This window comes from Cygnus olor, chromosome 5 (genome assembly GCF_009769625.2).
Source record: "Cygnus olor isolate bCygOlo1 chromosome 5, bCygOlo1.pri.v2, whole genome shotgun sequence".
Lineage (NCBI taxonomy): Eukaryota > Metazoa > Chordata > Aves > Anseriformes > Anatidae > Cygnus > Cygnus olor.
Window position 1 is genome coordinate 7,704,061 of NC_049173.1, and position 17,871 is coordinate 7,721,931.

The 17,871-nt window shown below is 44.3% G+C and overlaps 1 protein-coding gene across 1 annotated transcript in view; it reads left to right on the plus strand.

Moving 5' to 3' along the window:
• The window catches only part of SYNE2 (spectrin repeat containing nuclear envelope protein 2), a 189,253-nt gene that overhangs the window by 156,224 nt on the left and 15,158 nt on the right, over positions 1-17,871 (plus strand). Inside the window, 3 exon segments of the mRNA XM_040557776.1 lie at positions 986-1,144; positions 2,124-2,290; positions 14,198-14,360. Coding sequence (XP_040413710.1) covers positions 986-1,144; positions 2,124-2,290; positions 14,198-14,360 — 489 coding nt within the window.

Here is a 17,871-nt window from a genome sequence, read left to right on the forward strand (position 1 = left end):
AAATCTGAAGGGGGATACACATTAAATGTTTCTTGCTGTAGGATGGTATTTGTAGTATCTATTTGTAACCAATATGAGCGAATTGTTATGTTCAGTCCTACTTACACAAAGTGTATTGGTGAGGACAAGAGGTTTCCTGTTTGTGTTGTTTAGTTTCATGTTGTTTTGATAGAACTTGTACCACTTTTTACTTTCTTTCTCCCATATGTCTTATTACAGGAATCCACCAAAGTGGATAAATGAATATAAATATATATTTCAAACCCCTAGGCAAGAAATAAGTGCTGTTAGCTAGTAGAAGACTGACCCTACTCCTTTCTGAGATGGTAGAGCAGTAATACTAACTTTGCTGGTTCAGGTAGCATCAGGCCTTAATTTCCCTGTCTAGACAATTTGTTTATCCATTGTGGCAAATGTAACTTTGAGGAAAAAATCCACAGTTTTCAAGAGAAAAGATAGATCTTTTTGATGCTGGTTTATTTCAAGACCTGATGAACAAATGGAAAGAAAACAGGTATTTATAGAGATTAAGAAAAAAAAACTTTGCAGTCAATAGTTACAAAGTTTCTCTTACAGAAAAAAGAGCTTACCTGGGTGTAACTTCTTTTGTGTTATATTTGGGGCCATATTAAATAGTGCGAGGTAATTATATATTTTATATTACTTCTTTGTTTGACATTTTGAGGTTTTCACTGAGCAATACTTAAATTGTTATATAATCATTATTTATAAAGCTGTCGCTCAGTTTAATTCTTCTGAGGGAGAGAATCTGGTGTTTGCTAGTCACCTTTTGGCCCCGCCATCCAAAATAACATGTAATAACAATCTGCTTGCTGGCTTTGAAAAAAAAGCTAGAGATATTTAATAAGTGCTCCTGCAGAATGGAACATGATCAAATGCAGGCTAGAAATTAGAGGGTTTATAATCACTGGTTTCCTTCCTGAGAGAGATGTTGCCAGCAGTTAATGTGTGTGCTTATCCATAGGTGTCTCTGCGTAAACAGGAGATCGAGGACAGACTCAATGCCTGGATTGTGTTCAATGAAAAGAATAAGGAGCTATGTTCCTGGCTGGTACAAATGGAAAGTAAAGTGCTACAGACTGCAGATGTTAGCATTGAAGACATGATAGACAAATTGCAGAAGGTGAGTAGCAACACTGCTTTGCTTCAATTGTAGCCTGATAGCTGGTTATAGAACAGCTGTTCCTCATCTCTTCTTTGCCTCCCAAAAGTGACGGACAATACAAAACCAGCAAGTACAGGCTTTTGTGAGAAGATGAGCTGCTCTATTCTAAGCTCGTATCTTTGTGATGTTCAGGCTTGGAACAAAATGCAAAACAGAAATGCCACCTAACTACATTTAGGCGTGAGTGTGATGTGTGAGAGAGGTGGTGAGGGACTGGGTTGTTGTGGATGTTGGGTACACACACATCTACAGCACTGCCTACAGCTTCCCTGTCTACGGATCGGTGATGTCCGGGGAGCATCAGCCCTTTCTCCCATGCCAGCGGTTATGAAATTGATGGACAGAGGGCAAAGAAAAGACTGAATGATGGGAGTCAGAGGTCTTATGCCAGCCAAATGAGAAGTTACCATAACCAAAAATAAAAGCTAAAAAAATCAGTTAGTGGTTTCTAATACTTTTGAATTAGTTTGATTTTAAATGGATCTTTTTCTTTTTTTTTTTTCCTGCACTGTTCTTACCATGGCTTAAAGGTCTCAATATCTAATCCCAGATCTCCTTTGGATAAGAATACTAGCAAAATAAAGCCATCCTAGACTTGATTTTGGGTTCTTTTGTGGTAGGTTGATTGAAACATTAAATCGGGAAAGCAGAGGCAAATATAGAAGGTTACACTGCTATTTTTAGGAGTACTTAGTCCCGGCACTTACAAGTCTTTAAGCTGCTTATTTTTTCATAGTGACTTCATTTTAAGAATGCTTTTCCATTGAGGTTTTTTTTTCCCTTTTTGTTGTTGTTTTTAAGTGAAAGAAGTTTTTAATACAGAAACCTCAGCCATCACAAGCCAAACCTGCCCTCACATCATAGATGCTGGGAAAGAAACAGATAGCTTTGTTTTGCTTTGCCCATAAATTGAGCAATGTTTGTATGTATTTATCAGGATTGCATGGAAGAAATAAACCTGTTCAGTGAAAATAAGCTTCACTTGAAACAAATGGGTGACCAGCTAATCAAAGCTAGCAACAAGACCCGAGTTGCTGAAATAGATGATAAACTCAACAAAATCAATGATCGCTGGCAGCATCTCTTTGATGTCACTGGAGCACGGTAAGAAAATGATTTTCACTATTTTACGTGAGATAAAAGTCAGTCTCTTTGCTAAAAAGACTTCCCTGCAGAAGGTCTCTGGCTTGGTTAATGTTTGGGTCTGACGAAGCGGGTGGTTGTGCTGTGAAAACATAGTTCTAGTGCTTAATTGGGAATGGGATCTGAATTAATGGTGACACATGAGCCATGAATGATTAAGCAGAAGCTGCCTTCTTAAGATCTAACACTTAGTCTGCAGATAAAGTCTTTCAAGGTATATATCTCAAGGTATATTTGTATTTGGTATGGTGTAAGAAAGAACATTTTTCTTTTATAACAGCACTTTTTCTGTTCTCATTTTACGGTAACATGCCACTTCTAAAACACATTTATGATCATTTATGTCTTGCAGTATTAGTTTTACTGTAAGTTATGAATTGTAGCAGTTTTTAAATGCAGATTAAATTACATAGTATTTTAAAACTGAGATAAACCTGGCACATTTCTAGTAATGTTTAGGAAAACATGCTAAAGAACTGATGGGATGTATAGAGAGAGATCTGGCATTCAGGTAGTCTCTGCCAACAGAGCACTTGTCTTTCTACCTGGGATGTCTTTATGGGCTTTACACTATGATGAGCTTTACATTCAGACAAGTGTACGGTGGTGCTTAGAGTTACATTAGTGAAACATAGAACATGAGTGTAGCTCCCAATGTGGAATATGCCAGGATATTGCAGCCACTGGGGACTTGGTGTGTTGCTTTATGACAGTTCCCATGTTCTTATCCCTAAAGGTCTGGAGCATACCAGCTTCTACTTGTGATATATCAACTTTGCATTCAGGACCAGGGTAATGAACTGGCAAAATGTGGTTTTAAGCAGCAGGTCCAAGTTTATCAGGCTGCCTAGTGGGCTTTGCTGGTCCTCTTGGACTTAACGTGTAATGGAGGTGGTTCATTGTATGGCTTTGTTTTGCAGCATGGATGTGTAGTGCATCTCCTCCCTCGCCTTGCTGTGTGCAGCAGGGCTGGCAGCTAGGCTGGTCTTGGCTTCTTAGTTATAAGTACCCACCAGGCTCGCACCAGGTTGAGTTTATTTTGCCCTGTTTTTAACATTGTGGTATGCTCTGGGGAGCTAAAGAGGAGGCCCCTCCTGTGTTTTTGGGTAGCCTCTCTTAAGCTCAGGTGCTGGGGAGGAAGCAGTGCTTCTCCTGATCACGGTTGTCACACAAGCTGGGCCTCTCTGTGAGGGAGCAGAGCAGGGAGCCTTGGGCTGTAAGTGAGACGACCTGTGAGCAAGGGTTGTGATGCTGGTAGTCTGTCTCCTTTCTTTTAAGTTTTATTTTGCAAAATCCCTTAAAAAAATAAAAATGAAGCTGTATTAAAAGAGCAGATGAAAACAGTGTGGTGGCAAAAGTTCTGTTGGGCCCTGTTGCATGAAGACATCACAACCCATGTGTCCTTGCACTATCTCAGATATCAGCCATCACCAGTTTCATTCACTGCGTGGGATGGGTTGGCTTTGGGGAGATTGGAGGCTGTAGGGCATGGTACGGGGGTTGTACACCCATGGCTGCACAGTGGAGGAGAAACTGCAACACAGCACAGCTACCACCCATGGCAGCACACCTGGACAAAGCCTTTTGTCTTGGGCACTGCTTCATTTCTTGGGGAAGATAAAAGGGATGAAGCAAATGTTCCAGGACAGGAATACTGGAGGGCCTTGAAGGTCTTGTTGTTGAGACAGGAGAATGCTGCCCGGAGGCATATTGTTAATTTCTGCTGTGTCAGGGAGGCAATCTTGTCTTGCTCCTGAAAGAGCTGAAGTGAAATCAGGAGGTGGTTTTGCTTTAGTCTTTTCAGGTCAGTAGCTGCTGAAAGCAAACTGAATTGAAAATTTTCTGGGGTTTTGGGTGCTGAATCTGTGACCGCTTGGTTTTTCTTTTTTTTTTTTTTTTTTTGACAATTATGATGACTTCAGCACTTTATATTAAAAACATAAGCAGCTGCTGCCTTTATTTATCCTTGTGGGCGTGCAACAGCCTGCTGCATTGCTTCCCTGGCCATCACAGGGGCAAGGACCAAATCTCATACTGTCTTCATGGCAGGCCAAGGCATGGGCAGTAAGTAAAGTACAGAGCCGTGCACTGAGTAAGAGGAGAAGGTGTATATTGAATAGCTTTGTGTTGAAAGTTGACCCTCCATCATGGACACTGAATCTTTCTGGTAGATAAGCACTATATGGCACTGTGGTTAGCGAGTGTAGAACAGCCCATATCCACAAGGAAGTCCAACTAGGATTTGCAGGCAGTTTCAGTTCTGTGGTTTCAGATATCTCCGTGGCTGACCCAGCAGCTTGGGTAATGTTTATCTTTCCTTTATTACAAGGTGTGTGTGTCTGTGGGATACCAAATGAAAGCAAAGCAGTCTCAAGCTAATCTATCAGTACAGAACATTCCACCTGATAGCTTATTTCACCTTTTTAAACTAATAAATGTCCTGGGACAGATGGGCAAATTAGGTGAGCTCTTCATTTAGTCCTTGAAGTGATTCTCTTAGTTCATGGTGACAAGCTCAGATTTGCCATATGGCAGCACTTGTAGGACTTAACGCTCTCATTGTATGCGTGTGCTCAGCTTGTGTGCTCACAAAAGCTTTGCTGCATACGTTGCAGCCAGGGGGTGGCTTGGTGCAAACTTGGAAAGGCCTCAAAAAGTTAATTTTACTGGGACAAAATAACCACTAAGACGGTGGTACGCCTGGGAAGGAGAGCAAATGAATTTCTGTTCAGCTCCGAAGATCCTCTTATCAGTGCAGGTTCTCGTGTCAAAGTCTCTGTTGATAAAGGGGGAATATAAACATACTGAGAGGCAGAAAGAAAGCCTTGTGTTGACTGAAAATGGGCATCAAAACTTTTGCTTTTCTTCTTTGGTCCCTGGTCTCGTAGCAGCTCCCTGTGAGAGAAACCACCGTGTGCTTGCACATCCACCCAAGTGAAGGCCTGAAACAGCAGGAGAGAGAGAGTGCATGGGCTGCATGCGGGTGGCAGACAGCCAAAAACCCATGGAGTGGGATTTACATCCCCAGCGTGCTCTGGAGCAGTGCTCCCAGGCTGTTTTGTGTACAGACACAGTCCTGTCCCTCGTTATCCTTCCCTAGCCCGTTTGCCAGCAAGATGAACTTCGTGCTTTGCTTCCCAGCCCAGCGGGGAAAGGTTTGCCGTGCACCGTGCCTGCTGACAGACTAGACGAGCACCCACGAGTCACAGGAGGGTGTCTGCATGGTCTGGGGTGGTGCTTGAGCCTTCATGAAAGCCACCACCATCTTCATCCATTGCTGCCTCAGGCAGTTTTGGGTCTGTAGACTGGTCTGTACAGTATCAAATATGCCTTTTGGTACCTCCCAGCATCCTGCAGCTCTTCGTCTTTCTGTGAAGCTGTGGAAGAGGGGTGCCATTTCTAAGCTGCTCTGGCTGTGGGCTCACTGTGGTGTGTTTTCTTACTCGGTGGCTCTGGTTCATGGAGAAAGGCACTTTTTTTGTGTATGTGTCAGGAATAGGTTAAAATGACTGACTTTTATTGCAAACATGAAAATGCAGGGAAGCTAGCAGGGCTAAGTGCCTCCTTATCGTTTTAAATATGAATCCTTGGCAATTAGGTCTTTTCCCTGTGTTTGCAAGCTGACAGCCCTCCTTGTCAGCTCCAAGAACCTTAAATTGCAATGACCAGAGTCAGCCCCTTCTTTCCCACACTGAACAAGGAGATACAAGTTGTTTTACAGTTTTGTTGAGTAGACCAGCTGAAAGTCCCAAACAGTCTGCAACAGCTCAGCTGGCAGTAAAACAGGAATGAATTGAAGCTCTCCAGTGACAAACCTTGTACTGTGCGGGATGCCACAGAGGATTTGTTGGGGAGCTCCAGTGAGCTGCTGCTCTGTGCTTTCCCTTTATCCCTTCTTCCTCACCGCTGCTGGGCCGCCCCGATGGCTGCTCCAGTGGCAGTGGGCCCCGGCTTTGTAGGTACAGGGGGCGAGCGAGTTCCTGCCTCCTCTCAGTTGTTCTCTGTGTTTATTTTCTGCCACGTTGCTTGCCCTTTGGCAGGGCAGGCCGTCAGGCACCACGTGCTGGCATGCTGTCCTACCCCGTTGCAGCTGCAGTCGTGCAGCCTTTCGGTGTGGGTGTACTCTGAGCTCAAAGGTCTTCGAAATTGCTGCAGATGGGTTTTGCACAGCAAGCGAAGCAAAGTGTGCTGCAGTCGGGCCTCCGGGTAAACGATACAGGAGAATGATACTGGTTTGTGGCAGTACCACTGTAAAATCTCATTCTTTATAATAATTTTGGTGGAAAAAAAAAAAATCAGCGCAGTTGAAATCTCACTCTCAAGGTGCCTGCTTCCTTTCCGTGCTCTCCGGGCTCCCTGTCCTTTAGGGATTATGCTTCTGTTTGGCACAAGAGCTGTGACAGGACTCATTATCGTATCAGGCAGGATGGCTGGGCTTATTTTGGTTACGCAATGCATGCTGAGGTGTGCTGGGAGCCGGGGGGGGAGCTGGCCATGCCGGGAAAGTCCGGGTCTTCTGCGTGCTGCCGCCCTTCCCTGTGTTCGCCTGTCAGGCAGGAGGGCAACGTCCTGAGTCTGTGTCTCAGTCCTACCGCCCTGAATGTGTTCAAACCTGGGCCAGAATCAGGTTAAACTGTCACAGTGACTGGAGCCTGGATATGATTTAACTGTGCAAACGTCTGAATGCCTCTCAAGGTGTGAGGTGTCTTCCCAGGCACTTTTTATTCTGCCCTGTATCGAATGCGAGCGATTGGCAAGCTAATACAGGTCTGCAGAAGACCTGAACACTGAGAAGCCTTTGATTTGAAACCCATTCCTTGCATTTTTGGTGGGATTATCACAGTTTGTTTTTTTTTTTCCCTGTTGGTATTTGCTGGGTAGGGAGTGACTTTTAATCCAAGGTTCTCTGACTTCTGCCTTATTCTCCCGCCCCATGATCTCTGGCAGTCATAACACTCAGAAATTACGACAGTGTGTTTTTCCACAAATGAATGATATCATAAATGAAGATCAGGGGTTGTTTTGTCCTCAGCATAACAGGCTCCTTGCGCTGAAGGCCTTCTGCCTGCACTGGAAGGTTAAAGAGAGGACAGGACAGTGTGTGGGAGATTTAATTCGTACTAAATACCTGGGATATAATGCTAAAGGCGAGAAAGAAGAGCGCACTGGAAGTAAGGATACATCTGTGTGCGTGGTGCCTGTGTGTGGATGTACATTTTCTTGATTTTTTGGGCTCGCTTCAATTTTACTCTGCTGCAAATCATCCGGGTCTGAGGCTCAAATCCTGCTTTCCAACAAGCAGAGACGAAATGAGCACCGAATCCACCTTTCTCAGTGCCGAAGCCTCCAGCCTGCAACCTTTTTGTCGCCAGCCGCAGGCAGCCGCTCTGCGTGCGTTTCTTGGCGTGCTAATTCTCTCGTGTCAGAATATAGCTCTCGTGGTTTTGTTCTGAGGAGGGATGCGGCCATTTGCCAGGTAAAATGCCAACACAAAAACGCAGGGGGGTTAAAACAGGGGAAGAGCCACCGTGGTGGCTCCCCCAGCTTCGGGGGGTCGGGGAGGAGGACGGGCGAGCCTCCCCCTCTCAACGCGGGATGCTAAAGCGGCGAATAAATAGGGCATCTGTGGAGGAGGGGTTTCCTCATCCTACGCGTGCCGTGGTCGCCCAGGCGGTCGGTCCCCTCGCGGCTTGGGCTTTGCGAGCCGAGGAATGGTTTATTCTTGCGAACCGTAAGTGCCATCCGGGTGAGCGGCGCCGGGCTCGGTGGTGGCGGTGGGTTACGGCCTGGGGCGGCGGCGGGGAGGGCTCCGCAGCGTGGATGCGCCAGCGCCTCGCCGCACTTCGCCTCAGACAAGTGGATGAGTGAGCCGGTGGTGCTGAGCAGGAGACGCGGCGCTTTAGCAGGAGGAACAGCGCTCAGGGCCTCTTGGTTAAAACCAGCCAGCTTTTGGGGTCTTGCACCCAAGGTGGCGGAGATCTGCAGCAGCAACCTTTTGGTCTGGCTGGCGGGGGGATGCAAGGAAAGCCTTCCCCCAGCACACCCCTGTTTGCTCTGCTCACCGTGCTAACACAAGCCACAAACACAGGGGCTTCCTGTCATTTTACGAGCTCCGGTTGCTCTACAGAGAAATCTCCTCGTATTTTATATCAAGGCCTAAAATTTGCGGCTGACATCACCTCTCCAAATCGGGTCTTTTGTCCCTCACATGGTTAAGCTCGCCTGCAACTTACTGAACAAAGGTTTCCGGGTTTCGTGCATCTCATTTGCTGTGCAGGGTAGTAAACAATCCTGCCAGCTGGCACGGCAATTTCAGCCCCTCTGCAGATAAAAATAAATGTCTGTGGTATCTTCTCCTGCCTGGCTAGAATGACATTTGTGCTTGTGAATGAGAGCTTGGAACATACATCAGGATGTTTTTCATTCTGTTAGACGCTAAAATTTGAATGTTATTTATTGCCTTTTGAGCTCTCCTGTGTCTTTTCCTGCACTTTGACAGCCAGTGTAATGCAGCTGGCAGGCATTTTGTAGTCCTTTATGTCTGCATGAACACATTTCAGTCAACCTTATAACGTTAGATAATTCCTGAGCAGTTACTACAAAATATTCTGCTGCTTCTTGGGGCTGTGCAGTGCTTCAGCCTGCAATGACCCTTATGCACTTCTCCCATAACCCAGTGCTGGCAGCTTCAGCAGGGGCATTAAGAGCCAAATCCAATCGCGAGTCAGGTCAGTTAGTCCTTCTGTTCACTTTTGCAGCTGGCTATTAGTTATAAGCGACTACTTTTGTTCTTTTTCTGCCACGGATATTTTGGTGGAAAGATCAAGACACAAGAAGCTGGCTTTGTTTGGCTTATCCCATGTGTCTAATGCACGTTTCTAAGCAGTGTTTTGAATCAGGATACCTTTTAAGCTGGTCCCATGGCAAAGTACAAGATATGTTTGAGTTTGTTGTGCCTTGTTTTCTTTTTTTTCTTTTAGATGTGATATTGGTTGGATTTTTATATATATATATATATATATATATATATATATATATATAATTTTTTGCTTCAGGGAGCATGTTGAAAGGTGGCAGGTTAGTTCTCATTGAGAAGTGAGCTGCATATAACTAGGCTTTTTTCCAGTAAACAGGAAGCTTTACATGTTTGACCATATCACTTGAGAATGGTACTTTGTAGAGAAATAATTCAGTCAACAGCAGTGGCACCTCTGGGTAACTGGGAGGAGCTCCTTTCCTCTGCTGCATTTGAGCTTTTATTGCTGTTAATTCACTGTGTGATCTGTGGTTCTCACCTGGACCTGGGGGGAGCTTTTGCCCCCAGGCTTGGGGGCTGCACAGCCCCTCCGATTTCCCAGGAGGCCTGTCTTTCTGCATCAATTGTCCTTCCAGGATGCATCTCAAAAGAGGTCATCAGGTTTCTCTCATGCAAGTAGCAGATAATTTGCAAGAACACTCGCAGTGTGTAGAAATGCAGCAGTGTGACTGTTGCATGTATAAGACTTTTACGGATGTAAGTAGAATTTTTTTTTACCACCTTCTTGGAGCATTAGCCAGAGAAATGGAAGTTCCCTTTGACTTCTCTGCAAGCTGAGGTGCTTAATGAGGATGCTCGACTTTCTCATCATTTCACCTGTTGCTTCAGTTTAGATCCCTCCCCTTTATCTTGGACTTGGCGCCTGTTGACTGCAACAAGAACAAATCAGCCAGCGTGAACATCTGGAGAAGGCTGCCTTTCTATTTACAAACTGCACTAATGTGAACTTCTGTTAGGTTTTTTATTCTTCTCTGGCTGCTTAGCTGAAGCTTGAGATTAATGACCTAGAGAATTAGGGGTGGTTAAATGACTGACAAATGCCATATTCTACCCACAATATGTACGAATTAAATTAGATAATTACATTGGCGCGCCTGTGATGGCAACTGCTAGGAAACAAATACAAGCTCATGGTACTACAGCAATGCCCTCTTTGAGACTGTTGTTGATAGTAGCTACAGACCCATATATTAGAGCAATATAGATAACCTGAATTTTAGAGTGATACCTAAACCAAAATAATATTCTTGATTTTTTTTTTTACATAAAAAAACAGTTGGATTCTAAAGCTGTTGCTTTTCTTATTTACTGAATGTGCTGTCGTTCATAAAGGTGTTTAATTATAATCTAATATCACCTACCTGTTATCCAATATGTAGGTTGAAGAAAGTTGGCCTGTAACACATAAATTTTTCTGTAATGCAACTTCAAGGCAGAACACAGGTGGATACAGACAGAGAAAGGAGTACAGGGAAGCAGAGGGACAACACTGAGCAGCACAGGAAGCTGTGGTCTCAGCAGGTCAGCTGTGGTATTAGGTGCTCCCAACATGTACATCTCTTGCAAGTTTACAGAGAGTCATTTCCAAAGCGTTAGTCCAAGAGAGCAGTGGTTACCTTCGCAGAAGAACAGTAGTAGTTGCTCAAAAGTTGGATATAACCATAGTGATAACAGAAGGCTTGTGCTGGTAAGTTTGTCCTTTGATCTGTCCCTTGTGGAAGTCAAGGGTGGATGAGTGCTGAGACAGGTCCCTGTCATCATGTTTATGCCAGTACATTGGCATATTTACACTCCTGTTTTCTGAATGATGTTATTTGTTTCACCTGCCATTCATTTTTAAGGGGTTTATAGAATTTTTAGGTTGGAAAAGACCCCTAAGATCATCTGGTCCAGCCTTTAACCTAGCACTGCCAAGTCAAAGAGATCTGTATGTGACAGGCATTGGCAGCAAGGACGGTCCATGGGGCCACACTCCTTCTAGAAAGCAGGCTGGGTCAGGTGGCTCAGTTGGGAGGGATATACTTACAAACCTGGGGAGCTTCACAGAATGTGCAGTGAATAAATAACATTGGGATCAGCTGTGGACAGTGCAGTGGTTGCTCTTTGTTTCCTTCCAACTACTCTGAAGTCATGCAGAATTAACAGTGCAACAGTGTTGTTTGGCTTAAACTCTTCCTCAGGCCTGGCTCTTCTAGTGCTTCCTCATTTCAGTGGTCAACACAGAGCCGGTGTTGTCCCATCTTTCCAGCGAGAAGGGCTCCCAACTCGCTTACCTGCCTTCAGTGAGCCACAGGCCCTGCTGAGTGTTATAACCAACTGGATCAACATCGGCTGGTGGGACAGGAGCAGGGACAGGGTGGAGGGAGAATTAGGTCTTCCTGGGTGAATTACTGCACAAGATAGCACAAGAAAGTGCCGTATGGAGTATGACATCTTCATTGAGTACTGCTTAATGGAAGGGGGACTAGGAGCAGGAAGATTTATATAGCAGCTGTTTGCTTGGGAGCCAGATGCCTTCTGCATACAGAGCTGAACTTGAGAACAGAGCTCTGAAAAGATCTTGTTAACGAAAGCATGACTAGCTAAATGCTTTTGTCATCCACTGGCTTCCTCTCTGTCAGCTGCAGCAGTGGAAAGCACCATCAGAGTAAAAGGCAGAGACAGCTGCTTTGCACTTTGCACCAGTATTGGTGGCTTTGTGGGTGGACCACAGTCTTGGGGCAGATCCTTCAGGTGGGCTTGTAGGGTTACATCAACCAGACAAGACTGATTTTTCATTTTGGAAAGTGCAGAGTTGCTAAATATTTGCCCAGAAAACTACCATAGTATCACTCTCTTACCCACCTTGTAAAACTACCTGAAGGTACTGCCTAGTCCTCTTGGGACAAGAGGTAGGGGAAACTGCTTCCCAGGCTGCTAATCCATACGAGACCTCAGATTTCCTGGCCTTACTCTGTATATTTGCAATAATCAGTAGGACTGAACAAATCCAGCAGGATCATTCCCACATCCCCTTCATAAGCGTTTTCTGTAAATACAGTGTCTAGCTGGCATACGTGTCCTCTTTGATTACCTTAAGATCGCTAATAAGATCAGTTGTTGCTCAGAGTGGTATATTCTTCGTAGGTTATCTGTCCTAAATATCTCTTGTTATTGTATCATCCTACAAGTAGCTGCAAAACCCACTCAGTTGCAGGCAGTTTGGACCCCTCTCCTCTAAAACTTGCTAGGACTTGCTAGGACAGCCCAGCATCCCAGCAGGACAGTGGGCCAGGAAACTCCTCCTTTTACTTGCAAGGAGGGACAGCTCCTTTGTGTGAAGCCAGCGTCCAGGTACCCTGTCAGGGCACTTCTCCCTCGATGTGATCTGTGCCTGCATGTGTCCTCCCCCTCATTCCTAGCTTGCACAATGCTGCTGTAGCCAAATAAGTTAGGGTTCATCTCGGACCTCCCAGCAGTCCCCTGTATTTGGGACGTGTAGCGATTCCCTTGTACAAGCTGCCCTTCCAGTCCCAGCTGCTGGTTTTGTTTAGCTGGTGACAGTTCCCTGCCACATTTGACAAATTGGTCATAGTAGCTAACGAATGGAGAATGCTCTGGCCTTCTCACAATTCATATTTAACTTTTTGCACTGCACTTGGTTTAGACAATGAGGCTCATTTGAGCAGTTTTTAAACCAGACAGTCACTTAAGGTTTCATTCAGAAATTTGCATTCCAAAAATCCCATGCAAGGTCCAAAAAATCCATCCCAGGGCACGGGGACAGAGGGAGACAGTAAAGAGGTGGATGCAAGAGGCTGGGAAGGATGGCATAGGGAAATGATGCTGGCTAAGAGGTGGGTTCTCCTTAGGGCAGGGTGGAATTTTTTCGCCTGATTTCAGTGTCTGAAGTGTTGATGTTTTTATAATACTGCATTACAGACCGCTCCGTTCATGGAGAGAAATGAATGCTTTTTGGTACAGTTGCTCCCATCTTGTAATCTCAATGTTTAAAACAGGTCTGATGAAAATCATGATCTAGATGTATTTATTTCTCCTGCATTAACTACCTAGATTGCAAGCTCTGGTATCAATCTGAAGTCAGCCCCAGTGTTGGACTTTTTAGTAGTTTTGGGGGGTGGAATGAGAATAAGTGAGAATTTGAAGGAGAGACTTAAGAGCAGTGAGGTGGTTTAACAGCTATTCCTCCAACACATGAGAACAAATTTGCCAAAATGTACAAACATGCTACTTGGATAGTATGAGGGACTGATAAAGGACTTTGACGTGGGAATATACTGTAAGGGCTGTGAATATAGAAAAGTTTGTGTTTCAAGAGCTGTGCTACAACAGCTGTAAAAAAAAAAAATGAATGGTCTCTACAGTTCATTTGCTTGTCTGCTGTTATGCCTCTCTCTAGCTGTTGGATATTACCCCTTTTCAGCATTGTTTTTTTTATTTTCACCAACCAGGAGAATCTGGCGCCTCTTCACACGTTTCAGATTGTTGTTCAGAAGATCTTTTAATGTCATTGCAGCGCTGCAAGGCCTGAAACTGCTATTGCTCAGGCCTTCTCCTCTTCTGTCAGCATCCGTTTCCCAAAATGTTTGACCTGCTGTGTGGGCACAGTCATGTCTCCGTTGACGGAGCAGTACCTCCCTGGTAGCCCTGGTGGTTGTTGAAGAAAACCTTGAACGTCATTCACAGCAGGCAAATCAGGTCATAGATACCCATTTTAGTTTAACTGAGAAATGTTACAGTGCAGACATCCACTTAGAAAAAAGTCCAGGAACTGACTGAAGAGCTCACCAGCAGATGAATGAAGCTAAAAGATTCACGCTGCTCATTTAGTTTCATTAAATAATTCACACAAGACCTTCCTGCAGCTGTAGAGCAGTGGCTTGCTGAGCCAGCTTAGGTAGCTTTTGACTAAAATATGGCTCTGATTTACAGACAACAGGTTGGTGTGACACTAAGTCCTATATAAAGCCACACCTGTCGTCACCTTCTGCTAACCTCATTTCCAGTGACTGCAGATCTTTGTAACAAAATGTTCTTCCTGGTTTGCTTAGGGTGAAGAAACTGAAGGAAACATTTGCTTTTATACAACTTTTGGACAAAAACATGAGTAACCTTCGCACCTGGTTGGCCCGGATTGAGTCAGAGCTTTCTAAACCTGTTGTTTATGACATCTGTGATGACCAAGAAATACAGAAGAGACTGGCGGAACAGCAGGTGGGAAATAGGAGCAGCCATAGTGAATGAGCTAAAAAGTTGCTGATTACAATTAGTCCTAGTTTAAAATCACCTGTTTCTTTTCTTTAGCCAGGCCTTCTAACTTTCACTGCATGTTCCTGCCAAGATGTGTTACATGGAAAACTTTTATTTGCTTGCTGCTATTTCAGTATTGTAAATGTTGATTTGCCCCCCTTCTCCCCTCCACCCCTAAATACCCACAAGGTACAGACAACAGTTTTTTTTATATTTCGGAGTTTTTGCCCAGTTATGTACAACAGACTTCATAAAGGCTAGGCAGGGCACAGTGGACAAAATCCAGGAAGACAGATGACCTAGGCTCAGCATTGCAAGGTCGGAACACTGGGTCTCCTGCGAACTGGCTGTGTCAGATGTGAGTGCTGTAATTCGAGGTGTTGCCCTCACTAGCTCACTCTTCCCCTCCTTGCAAACAGCAGAGCAAGCTTGGCAGAGAAGGATGTTTGAGCTTTGAAGGATGGACTTGTGCAAACACACCTTTGACTGAGTCCTGATCCAGTAGGCAAGCTCTGAAGATCCCCTCAGGGTAGTGTGAGATGGTGCACAAATCCTGATGAGGCATAAGTATGAACCAATCTAGCACTGTTGGGCATTGGTCGAGTGCATGTAGGCATTTACCCAAGACAGTGGCTTAGCAGGGGAATCCTGAGAATCTGTGTTAAACTGCTGAAGATGGCAAGGATTGGGCATAACTGATCGTGCTAGCTATTCCAGCCAAATGGAAGTGTGGGATGAATTGGATAGTCCTAGAATAAAACTTCTCTTTGCAGCAGCCAGGGAAGGAAAAGGAGCTTTTCCTAAGTGCAGACTCGCAGGTGGAGTGGCATAACCTGTGTCACCTTTTCCTCTGTGCCCAGGTTCAAAGTGCCTCCTTGGGAAGGCCGAGAATCACCAAGGCTGTCTTTTGGCCGTTGTGTAAAACAAGAATATTTACCCTAAAACTGAGGATCAAAAGTAAAGCTGTTATTTGTGGAAACTTTATGGCATCTGCCTTTAAAGATTCCACACATATAGGTGTTCTCCCCATCCTTCCCATCATTTGTCTCTCTGGCTGTTGCTTTCTTATCCAAGAAAAGATCCTTTAATGACCCAGACCTGAGGGCTGCGTTCTCTGCTGGCTGGTATGGCTCCCCATCTGCTCATGTCCCAGATGTAGTGGGAAGGTCCACCGCCTCTGTGACAAGAGTGGGGATAGCTCCTACCAGCTGCACTCCAGGAGCTGGTCATACATCAGAAGCTTTGGTCTAGTGCCTCTGATGGTTCCATCTGCATTGTGAATGGTCACACAAACAACATGGAAGATATTTTCTCCCCATCCAAACCTTTTGCATTTCTCAAAGGCTGTAATGAATTGCCAGGCAGAGAAGAATGTGGGGCACAAAGAACTTGTGTCCAAATTCATTTATTTTTATGAGCGTTCAAGCTTCAGCTCACTGCAAGAGCCATCTTTTGCTGCTCAGAACTACTTACTGCTTTGTTGTTTGAATTCTTTTTCAAATGCAGACCTGTGGGCACCTCTAGACTCCTTCTACTGTAACCTTTTAGCAGGCTGAATATGAGAAGTCTGTACGGACCAAAAGACCACAGGGAAAAAAAAAAGCTTCTTTCGCTCCACGGTAGAGAAACCTTTATCTAAACACAACAAATAAAAAGATCTTTCCTGGTTTTATCCGAACAATTATTCCAGCAAGCGCATAGTGATGGTGAGAAATATGCCCTACAGGTGTCTTTCATTTGACATCCATGACTGGAAAAACTTTGCCTGCTCAGTCTTGAATAATGACATTTAAAAGCATAGTGCATCTACAGAGATGCTTTATGGCATGTTTGTTCAGTTGAAGGATGAAGATTGAAATGTGAATAATATTCATTTGAAGATTTCAAAGTCATTTCAGCACTACAGAATTCTAGCAGCATGTAGTCTCTTTAAGTTTGCTGGGTAATGCTGTGCAGAGTTGAAGGAAAAGTACCTTTCTGGGCTCAGTATATGTTCTTGGCCCCATTATTTAGTTTGTTGTATTTGTCTCACCATAATGCAGTCAGGTCATTGGGAAAACAGCAAGAATTCTGCCTAGGGTTATTGCATATGAACCCAGGCATGACCGAAAGTAATGAAACAGTATCAGCAACTTACTATAGTGTAAGTAAGACGGTTTTATAACCTGTGTTCCAAATTCTCATTTTCACCAATACAGCTGTAAATCGAGAATAATTTGATGAACTCAGGAGAGTCTCTCCAGGTAGGGTCTCTCTAACAGCAGTAGGGTAGAGCCTGCTTTGAGAAGCAGAGATCATGTTAAGAACACACAGCTGCTTCTTGCTCAGAAAACATCTGTGGATCCTTAATAAGCTATTAAAATGGTGCTGGGTCTGCTTCTGGCAGTCTCACCTATGCAAAGATTTTGGCTTCTACTTTCTTTAAAGCTGTGTTATCACAAATCTGGCAAGTCAAATTTTTACCATTTATGGCTTAGCCCTTCTTTCAGGTACTCATATAACACCATTGAAGACTGCCATGGGGTGATACTCAACTCTTTGCACCTTGTTGATTTCCGGGAAGACCTTTCTTCAACTCATCTTGGATTTCCTACAAGCCATGTCTGGATTTTTTCATCTGTCTTTTTTTGTTTGTTTATTTTAAGGTTAGGGCAAAACCAATTCTGCTTCATCTGTTCACTGAAATCAGTAATACTGTTTAAATGGGAGTTCTTTTTGCTGTTGTCAGTAAAATACTCATCAGTGTTTGGTGTTGTTGCTGTGTTATTCTGGTTACAGCATCTGTACCCTTCATTGGGGGAGCCAGGAGTGGGTTGAAAAAATGGAAATGTAGTGGGCGTTGTCATTTCATTAATAGTCACAGTTGGTAGCATTGTACAGAGCTGCTTTTTCAACAAGAAATATCTAGGTAGCATTGACTTCAAGAACAGTTACAGGTACAGAAGGAGCTGCCAGAATATGATGGACCTGCAAGCTCTGGAGAAGAAACATGTAGATAAGGCAAAGGGTCTTTGCCAGACCCTTTAAAACAGGCTGTCAAAACAGGAGCTCTGAAAGGGGGGATAAGAAAAACAGTAAAACATGGGCTGCCCTTTTGTTGTGCTTCTGCAGTTTATGATACCAGTCGGTGATCATGCAATCAGCAAAGTACAGGAACTGTACCATGAGCTCTCTGTCAAGTCCTGTAGAGTAGTAAGCTGACAGGAGATACTGTCACTTGGTACAGTCAAAATTAGTAAGTATGCCTTTGCAGTGTGTGTAAGGTTTGGATTTTGAATGCACATTAAAATTGTCCAGACTGTTAATGAAAAGATTGAGCTTTCATTGAGAAGCCAATCTGGACAACCCCTTTTTGCATGGCAGTTCTGTCCTAACCTGTCAGTCTGTCATCTGCACAACTCATCCTGCAAGTCTGTTTTCTAAAGCTAAGTAACCTTTTACTGACTCACAAATCGCTCTTTCTCCATCTTCTGCA